The sequence below is a fragment of the Sceloporus undulatus genome, chromosome 3, assembly GCF_019175285.1.
Source record: "Sceloporus undulatus isolate JIND9_A2432 ecotype Alabama chromosome 3, SceUnd_v1.1, whole genome shotgun sequence".
Lineage (NCBI taxonomy): Eukaryota > Metazoa > Chordata > Lepidosauria > Squamata > Phrynosomatidae > Sceloporus > Sceloporus undulatus.
In genome coordinates, this window is record NC_056524.1 from 270,760,099 (window position 1) to 270,769,840 (window position 9,742).

Below are 9,742 nucleotides of genomic sequence, written 5' to 3' on the forward strand. Positions count from 1 at the left end.
TGCCTGACACACAAGCAGAGATGGAAGGAATCACTCACTGTCAGAACCCATTTCCTGGTAAGCTGGGTGGAAATGTCGGGTCCTTATCTGTTGCCTCCGGATGCGGATCTTCTGTTTGAGCTCCTGGATCTCTTTGTCGCTGTCCTCCTCCTCCTCTTCCAATTGCCGATTCATCATGTTGCACTTCATCAGCTCAATGGCACCAATGAGTGACTCACAGATACTAAAGTGAGCATTTTCCTGTAGGAAAAGGAAAGATGTATTAAGTTTTGAGCAGGGCACAGAATGACCTCAGCTGGAATACTACGTATAGTTCTGGTCACCACAATTCAAGAAAGATGATGACAAGCTGGAGCGTGTCCAGAGGAGGGTGATCAAAATGGTGAAAGGTCTGGAAGCTGCTATGAGGATTGGCTTAAGCAGTTGGGTATGTTTAGCCTGGAAAAGAAAGGTTAAGGGGTGACATGACAGCCATGTTTAAATATCTGAAGGGATGTCATGCTGAGGACAGAACAAGCTTATGTTCTGCTATTTAGAGATCACCATCAACAATCACCTCCACCAATGTGTAGTCAAAAATTAGTTTGACTAAGCTCCCTTAAACACAGAAGCTACACAAACCATTTTCTTTATGACACTCTAAGGGTATTACCAATTTAACTCGCCCTTCATCTAAATGGAATGACACTGTGTCTAACTTTTCTCTTCCTTATGCAGATCCTTAGAGGTACAGGTTTCTCTTTAAGGCTCCTAGAGATGAGGGATATGGTAAGACAGATGGATACAACCAGGGAACTGATGTAAGGTAGTCTGTCTTCCAACTCTTCCCCTTGGCATGAAAGGGACTTTTCTCCCTAACAACAGGATACTAGACTGACTTTCTCTATTCTTCCATTATCATGTCAAGACATTTTTTTTACTGAGGTAGGCCTCTATGCTGTTGAAGGGTGTTTAATTACCTGCATGCTGGCTCTTATTCTTATGCTTTTAATTTATATGTTATGTTTGCGTCAAGACTTGGCTTTTAATTCTGCAATTTAATATTGTTAATTGCCTGAAGTTATTGTTCTTGTGGAAACGTGGAATATATGCAATAGAGAATTATTTTAGTGAAAAACAGGAGCTGGCTTTACGGTGTATGGATTGTTAAAAAAAATTGGTTAGGGCATACCTTTCTTGCAGAAATCCATAGGGTTTATTTAAGATGGAATCACTAGGAAGAGCAAAATGTTTTTGACTCCTTCTTTATGCTTGTTTTATATGGGTTCCTTCCTACATGTTAAAGATGACCATCCATTTTCACTCTTTCCAATGCTCACCTTTTCCAAGTCTGCACAGCTGCCAAAATCTTGCTCTGACAAATAACTGATTAGGGACTGGCCTTCTGAGGGCCTCCGGAACATCCCTTCACCGGAGTGTAGATGTTGCCCAATATCTGGTGGGTAAAAAATGAAAATTCATCTTCAGATTCTGAGAACTTTGTCAAGAGGACTCATAGGACTCAGATAACCAGGAGTAAGATGTCAGAAACCAAGAAAGCTATGGAAAGACATGGGAGGTCTAACAAGTGCTATATTTCTATGCCATTCTGTAGATCGCCCCAGCCTCTATGGGTTGGGAAAGATGCCATAGCTCTTATCCATAAGCTCTTTTATAGAAAGTCTATAAATGCTTAAACAGGCTGAGTCTCCCTTATCCGAAATACTTGGGATCAGAGGTGTTTTGGATTTTAGAATTTTTTGGATTTCAGAATACCTGTATTTGCATGCAGGTACATAATGAGATATCTGAGGCGCGTTATAGACGGGCCTAATAGGCGCCGTCCTCGCACCGCGATTACTCGTGAGGGGCGGCGCTTCTGGACGCGCCTTGCCCCTCGCACGTAACCGATACGTCAAGATAGCGGCGCCCTATACAGATGGGCGCCGCCATCTTGACATAGCGGACGCTCTGCGTCCGCACGTCCAAAACCGGAAGAGACGTCGCGAGCGCGCGCTTTGGCACTTGCGGCATCTCTTCCGGGTTCCTGAAAGGAGCGCGATTTGCACGCTCCTTTTTTGTTCTGTGAGGGAATCGCGCGGTTTGGCTGCTGCGGCTCCCTCACGGAGCAAACAGCAGCGGCCCAAGACCGCCCCTTTTGGGCGGTCTGTAACGGCCTTAGAGATGGGATTCAGTCTCAACACAAAATTCATTTATGTTTCATATACACCTTATACCAGGGGTAGGCAACCTTTTTGAGCTGGGGGCCGGGTTGCTGTCCCTCAGACAACTGGGGGTCCGAAGCCAAAAAATAAATAATTAAATAATTTTTAAAACAATTTAAATAAATAAATAAACCGGGACAAATGTAGGACAACATTTTCAAATGGTGGACACTTTTTTTAAAAAAGTGGAGGACACGCAAAAAATTTGCTGATTTTTTAAAAAAATGTTAATATAAATGCATCTATAGACAATTGCCCCCCTTGCCCCTGTGCGTGAGAGGCCAAAGGCCCCGGCGGCAATCGGCGGCAGGACCGGGCTGGGGCCGGTCCCAAGGCCTCATCGGGCTGCATCCAGCCCACGGGCCGCAGGTTGCCTACCCCTGTCTTATACAAATAGACTGAAGGTCTATGTTTTAAATGATTTTGTACATAAAACAAAATTTGTGAATAGTGAGCTATCTTCAGAAAGCAAAGGCGCCACTATCCCAGTCCCCCACGAAAAAAGATTTGCTTTTTGGAATATTTCAGATTTTGGAATTCTGCATAAGGGAGACCCAACCTTGTCTACCATGTTGAGCATCAACTCCAAAGGAGAGCTGGGAAGCTGGAGTAAAATGATGTCATCCTACTCACCGAACTCAGAGCCAGGAGTACTGACTTCACCACACTGCACTGAGCTGCCTTTGAACCTAGAAATATCACCATTGGACTCTAGGCATAATACATAAAAGAAAGAAACCATCAGGTGTCATGATGAGAACTAGTCTAGGGAAAACCAAGAGAACTGAATGATGTGAACAAAATGATGCGCTGTGGGGGGTGGGATTAAACCAACAAGGAGGGAATGGGAATATTTGGGCCAATGGAAGTCTAGCAGGAACAGTGGCAGAGATATAGCCACGAAGCACAATTCCAGGGAAATCATGCAGAAAGCTAAAAAGGGTGATATCCCAACTAGCTATAGCTATAGCAGCAAAAGTTGTGCTAGTGAATGTCACTCAAATCTCAGAAAATCAGATTCAAAATTTCATTGAAATTCACTAGGCACTTCCCATGAAGGTACTGAAGCCCAGCTTCCATTTCTGTAAAATGGAATAGAAGCACCCCTCCTCACAGCAGAAGGAATATTGAAACCATTTTGAAGTTGGAACAAGCTTATTTTCTGCTGCTCCAGAGAACAGGACCCAGAGCAATGGATTCAAACTACAAGATAAGAGATTCCACCTCAACATTAGGGGGAACTTCCTGACAGTAAGAGCTGTTTGACAGTGGAACACACTCCCTCACAGACTGTGGTGGAGTCTCCTTCTTTGGAGGGTTTTAAACAGAGGCTGGATGGCCATCTGTTGGGGATGTTTTGATTGTGTATTCCTGCATGGCAGGGGGTTGAACTGGATGTCCCTTATGGACTCTTCCAACTCTATGATTCTATGATGGAAATTTTAGCCTTAGTTTAACTGAGGAGTTCAAGGTACCACTGGCCTTTATAAAGTGGCATGATTATAAATTCACCACACACACATACTCTGGTATTGACCTCCTGTTGAAGCTCTCTCTTCATAGCTTCTTTAGAACTCTGAATTAGATGGATCTGGTCCACAGTGGTGATTCTGCAGCTTCCCATCATCCCACAAAGTTTGCCCTCATCCTACCCTTGCAGAGTAATGGGAGTAAGGCAGACTCTGAGACACAATTACTACGGGGAAGATTCGCAGAACTTGACCTAAACGTTGGTTTAAACGTCACCACAATCAATTTTCAAGAACCATAAAGATGCAACTGGACAGCTGATGGTTTTGCACTTTATCCCACTTATTGATGGTATGAAGAGAAGTACACAAAAGGAAATGAAGGATGAGATGGAAGGAAAACGACACATGAAAGAATAAATGTATAGAACATGCAATAGCAAAGAGGAGAGAAGGTAGCAAGACAAACGCTGGTATCAACTCCAATAACTAAAATCAGGGCATGTTATTTTTTTTCCAACACAGACAACACTTCTGTGTAGCACTGATCAATCCAGGTAAGGATGGCCAGTATTTAATATTTTGCACACCGGTCTAAATCCATCAGCAAACAAACTCATAACTTTTTCTCCTCAGGCTAAAAAGGAGCCCTCCCTTGAGCTTGAAGGAGTAGCCTCCCCATAAGAAAAGGCTTTTTGAAGTTGACAGCAGAGTTTTAACACAGGTTTTTAAGTCATTGTGGTAGACAGTGATGTTGGGTGTAGGGTGTGGGTGGTTATCAACATGCTGGGTCCCAAACCTGCTACAGGATCTTCTATTATAATGCTGATGTTTCTGTGCCCTCCTAAGGACATGCAGCAAAGCAGAAAAGAAGGGAATGTTAAGAGAAAGAAAAGAGAGGTGAGTTACTTACCAAGGAGGAGTCCTGCTTGCCCCCCTTTGAGGACAGTGCCTTTCCTCATCCCTTGAAAATGCCTGAAAGGGCTAGCTACCACCCCAACCATGAAATATTCCCACTTCAGGGGGGAGACTGCCAAACATTTTAAGCAGTTTCCTTTCAGAGAATGTAACCCACATCAGATTGACTGAGCTCTTCGTGCAGATCTCTGCCACTTCCCCAGCCAATCCCTACTGCCTTTTCCTCTGCCACTTGTACTGGCTGCTGATGCTTCCAGTATTGCCTGTAGGTTCGTGCAGGGTTACTGTAAAGAACCATGGTGACCAGGAGGAGATATTATCCTGCAGCCACTGTAGGTGGCATTTGTGTGACACAAGTAATGGCCTCGAAGGCAGCAGCCCAGTCTCTCCCTATAGTAATTTTAGTAATTGAGCTTTAGAGTAGGGGTGGGTAATTGCCAGCTCTCAGTGCTGGCTGCTGACCATAATAAAAACTGATTGATTGAACTTCCAGTCCTTAGTTTAATTCTCAAAACCATTTGCAAGGAATCAGTTCAGACCCCTGGTGAGAAGCAGCTGTTCCTTCTCTAGCCACCCATAAAGCAGCAAGGAGGAGGAGATAGAAAAGGTGGTAGCAGAAAGAGAAATAAAGAGAAAAGGGCTAGCTTTGCCCACTTTGGCTCTGATGCCACTAACTATGATTTCATGGGTTTCTGACTTATGGTGACCCTAAGGTAAACCTATCACAAGGTTTTCTTGGCAAGGTTTGTTCAGAGGAGGTGTGCCCTTGCCTTCCGTGGAGCCTGAGAGTGTGACCTGTCCAAGGTCACCCAGTGGGTTTCCATGGCTGAGTGAAGATTCGAACACTGGTCTCCAGAGTGGTAGTCCAAAATTCAAACCACATCGCCATGCTGGCTCTTGTTTGCAGTAGCACCTACTAAAGAGCAGCAGGGATTACAGAGGCTTTATCCAGAAGCCCTTTTGCCTATCTTACCATTCACTTTCCCAGAGGCCACGTTGGTGTCCGAGTGGGAGCGCATGTGGCTCCTCCTGAGTGTCCCTTTAGGAGCCAATGTCTGTCCCTCTGAGAAGCTGGACCTGCGCAAGAGGCTGGTTCCCCGCGAGCTGCTACTGCCACCACTTGCTCCCTGCTCCCTCAAGGAGGAGGGAGACTCCCGCTTCTGAGAGCTGCTGGATGAAAACAGATTGGAGGTGCTACTCCCAATACTGTTGGTGGTGGCTGTGCTGGTTTCACTTGGGCTGTCATAAGAGCGACTCTGCCGGCCCAAGTTCCCAATGGCCAGGTATTCCGGCCCATCTGTGTCATCCAGGCTCCTTGCCCAGGGGTCATCGTTTGGGTTAGATGAGGTGCTGGCACTCATCTCACCAGTTGGGGAGGAGTCTTTTGGGCAAGAGACAGTGAGCTGTGGAATAGGGGCAGTCAGGCGTTGGGGGGACCTGCCCTCCGGCTGCCAGTGAGACGAGGCACACGGGGCATTTTCCTGAGGCTGGCTGGAGTTACTGCAAACCAAAGTGCTTGATAGCCTCCTGTCTGGAAAGAAGCAAGGAAAAGAAGAAAGTTAGACTCTTCAGATTTAACAAGACCTACAAGAGATGAATTCAACTATAGTAAACTCATGAGCAGGTTCTCTCAGGAATCGACACACTCACACCTAGTAGTGGAAAGATGGAGACTGTAGGGGTAACACTCAGGCTACCACCAGGGCAGAAGTGGGTTACACACACGTGCGTAAAAAGTATGTTTTCAACTTAGCATGCTGTTAGATTCAATGCTGCCTTCAGATTCCCACATGGCTCTTCTAGACTCCTATTTTAGCAAATGAGATCACAAACTGTTACTGTATATATAGATTCTCTTAAAGTCTACCTTCACATTGTTAGGGGGTAAAAATATCCTTTTCTATTTAAGAGAAGAACATGGATATTTTTCATATTCTAAATTTATTTCCATGTATACAAGGTGTGTCTTGGAAACATGTGCAGTTCTGCCAATGTCACTGCAGTGGAAAACAAGCTATCTGAACCCTAATGTGGCAGCTCTTCCTTCATCTTATTCTCTGCTGCCTACTGTGACTGTGAATTCCCATCCGACAGCAACCACATTCTTTTGTAACAGTCTCATACATCATCATCATCATCATCATCATCATCATCATCATCATTATTATTATTATTATTATTATTATTTGTATCCTGCTCTTTTCCCAGAACTGGGACTCAGAGCAGCTTCACAGCATTAAAAACTGTACAATATATCAAGTGCATATTTATTAGCCAAGAATGGGGCACCTGCAGTTCACCTACAAAAACAGCAATGGAAAGGAAGGGAGATCTTTGGAGAGCCTTCTGAGACCAGGGCTCTGTATTGGTCAGTCGTGGTGGCAGTAGCATGAGGAGCCAACAACATGCAATTCCTAGTGCGTGTGCTAGCATGAAAGCAGAGACGTACACCCACATTTGTTTTAATGCTAAAAGCTTGGGAACATGCCATCCAGTCCCAAAGGATTCTGAAAGCATTCCTGAAAAATGTCTACAGGACTAAGCATTGAATGGCTGTATGTGTTATTAAGAGACTATAAGAATATAAGAAGAGTTTCTAATCTAATCTCTTTCTTTGATAAAATTACCAGCTTGGTAGATGAAGGGAATGCTGTGGATATAGTATATCTTGATTTCAGTAAGGCCTTTGACAGGGTTCCCCATGACATTCTCACAAACAAGCTTGTAAAATGTGGGCTGGACAAGGCAACTGTTAAGTGGATTTGTAATTGGTTGACCGGCCGAACCCAAAGGGTGCTCAACAATGGCACCTTTTCATCCTGGAGAGAAGTAACCAGTGGGGTCCCACAGGGCTCTGTCCTGGGCCCAGTGCTATTCAACATCTTTATCAATGACTTGGAGGAAAAAATTGGGGGAATACTTATCAAATTTGCAGATGACACTAAAGTAGGAGGAATAGCTAATACTCCAGAGGACAGGATCAAAATTCAAAATGACCTGAATAGACTAGAAAGCTGGGCCAGAGCTAACAGAATGAACTTCAACAGGGAGAAATGTAAGGTACTGCACTTAGGGCAAAAAAATGAAATGCACAGATATAGGATGGGAGACACCTGGCTTAAGGAGACAACATGTGAAAGGGATCTAGGAGTCCAAGTAGACCACAAGTTGAACATGAGTCAACAGTGTGATGCGGCAGCTAACAAGGCCAATGCGATTTTAGGCTGCATCAATAGAAGTATCGTATCTAGATCCAGGGAAGTAATAGTGCCACTATATTCTGCTCTGGTCAGGCCCCACCTGGAATATTGTGTCCAGTTCTGGGCGCCACAATTCAAAAAGGACATTGAGAAACTGGAGCGTGTCCAAAGGAGGGCGACTAAAATGGTGAAAGGTCTGGAAACCTTGCCCTATGAGGAACGACTCAGGGAGCTGGGGATGTTTAGCCTGGAGAAGAGAAGGTTAAGAGGTGATATGATAGCCCTATTTAAATACTTGAAGGGATGTCATATTGAGGAGGGAGCAAACTTGTTTTCTGCTGCTCCAGTGACTAGGACCCGGAGCAATGGATGCAAGCTACAGGAAAAGAGATTCCACCTCAACATTAGGAGGAATTTCCTGACAGTAAGGGCTGTTCGACAGTGGAATGCACTTCCTCGGAGTGTAGTGGAGTCTCCCTCCTTGGAGGTCTTCAAACAGAGGCTGGATGGCCATCTGTCGACGATGCTTTGATCTGGATTTCCTGCATGGCAGGGGGTTGGACTGGATGGCCCTTGCGGTCTCTTCCAACTCTATGATTCTATGATTCTATGATTCTTGATGGTACCATCAAAATATCTGTGTGGTTTCCAGCTGCCCAGAGGAAGATGAATATCCACAACGGAACATTGACCTGCCTCACACACAAAAAAAGAGCACTACTGGATCAGAGTGGTAGTTGATCTATCCCACCATCCTGTTTCTAACAGTGGACAACCAGATGCTTCCATGAAGTATGCAAGGAGGGCTCAAAAGTTAACAATGAACTTCCTTTGTTCCCTCCACTCCACAGCAACTAGTGTTTAGAGAAACAGTGCCACTGAAGTGTTACTCAGGAAGACACAAACAACAGCCATAATTTTAGACGTGAACTCTGTAAGCCAGCAGTTCAAAAACAGAAGGCAGGGAAACTTTGCTCTAAGCACAGAGAAACATACCCTGTGTTGCTTACCTTGGATACTGGCAGCAGCTATGTTAACACCTGAGAAGGAGCCAAAATAACGCTGGGCTGTGCATTCAGCGGGAGGGGTACATATGGAACCAGAAAGTGCCGTGAGGCTTCGGCTCTTTGTCATAGGCATGGAAACCTCACTTTTTCTGGCAAACTGAAAGGAAGGAGGAATTAATGAGCCAATAGCACAAAGGAAAACAGAGATACAGAATCAGAGACAGAAAGTACCCAGGGAGTTGTCTACATTCAGGGAAGGCTTTCCATGCTAACTTGTTTAGATAGGAATTCCAGACCATTCATGGTGTGTGCACTGCAAAAGATTCTGGTATATGGCTGAGGGATACTGGCATATCTGCTGTGCCTCATCAACAAAATATGGCAGCCAGATTGATCACGGGGACTTCTAGGAATGACCATATAACACCGGTCTTGAAGTCCCTGCACTGGCTGCCTATTAGTTTCCGGGCAAAGTACAAGGTGTTGGTAATTACCTTTAAAGCCCTAGACGGCTTGGGCCCAGAGTACTTGAGGGAACGCCTTCTTCCCTATTGTCCGTCCCTCTGGAAGAAATCTACTACAGCCAAAAAAATCTAGGCCAACATCAGTTTCCCAGAGGGCCTTCTCTACTACTGCTCCTAAACTATGGAACGACCGGCCGGAGGAGATCCGTCACATTTCCACTCTGACAGCTTTTAAGAAAGCACTCAAGACGGATCTCTTCCAGCAGACCTTTCCAACTTAGTTACCCTCCCCAGATATAGAGATATTGTCCCCTCATTTGTCTATTCTTCCCCACCTATGTTTCTGCTTTTTAAAAAAATGCTTTTAATGGTTTTACACTATCATTGTTTAATTCTGTTTTAGTACTGGGTATGGGGGGGGGCGGTAGGTTATTGTTGTAACCTGCCCGGATTCTACGTGATTGGGCAGGCTATAAATAA

The 9,742-nt window shown here is 44.8% G+C and overlaps 2 protein-coding genes across 6 annotated transcripts in view; one reads left to right on the top strand and one right to left on the bottom strand.

The window, feature by feature from the left end:
* The window catches only part of ARMC9 (armadillo repeat containing 9), a 1,183,007-nt gene that overhangs the window by 577,580 nt on the left and 595,685 nt on the right, over window positions 1-9,742 (top strand). The gene's annotated exons all lie outside the window — the stretch shown is intronic.
* Window positions 1-9,742, bottom strand: part of RUBCN (rubicon autophagy regulator) — a 62,092-nt gene that overhangs the window by 25,144 nt on the left and 27,206 nt on the right. For 3 of the 5 annotated variants that reach the window (XM_042457380.1, XM_042457378.1, XM_042457382.1), the window contains exons 6-11: window positions 8,802-8,955; window positions 5,565-6,122; window positions 4,473-4,517; window positions 2,838-2,915; window positions 1,320-1,435; window positions 39-240 (exon numbers count right to left, since the gene is read on the bottom strand). In XM_042457380.1, the coding sequence (XP_042313314.1) occupies window positions 39-240; window positions 1,320-1,435; window positions 2,838-2,915; window positions 4,473-4,517; window positions 5,565-6,122; window positions 8,802-8,955 (1,153 nt within the window). The remainder of the gene's footprint in view (window positions 1-38; window positions 241-1,319; window positions 1,436-2,837; window positions 2,916-4,472; window positions 4,518-5,564; window positions 6,123-8,801; window positions 8,956-9,742) is intronic. The other 2 variants (XM_042457379.1, XM_042457381.1) reach the window with 2 other exon arrangements.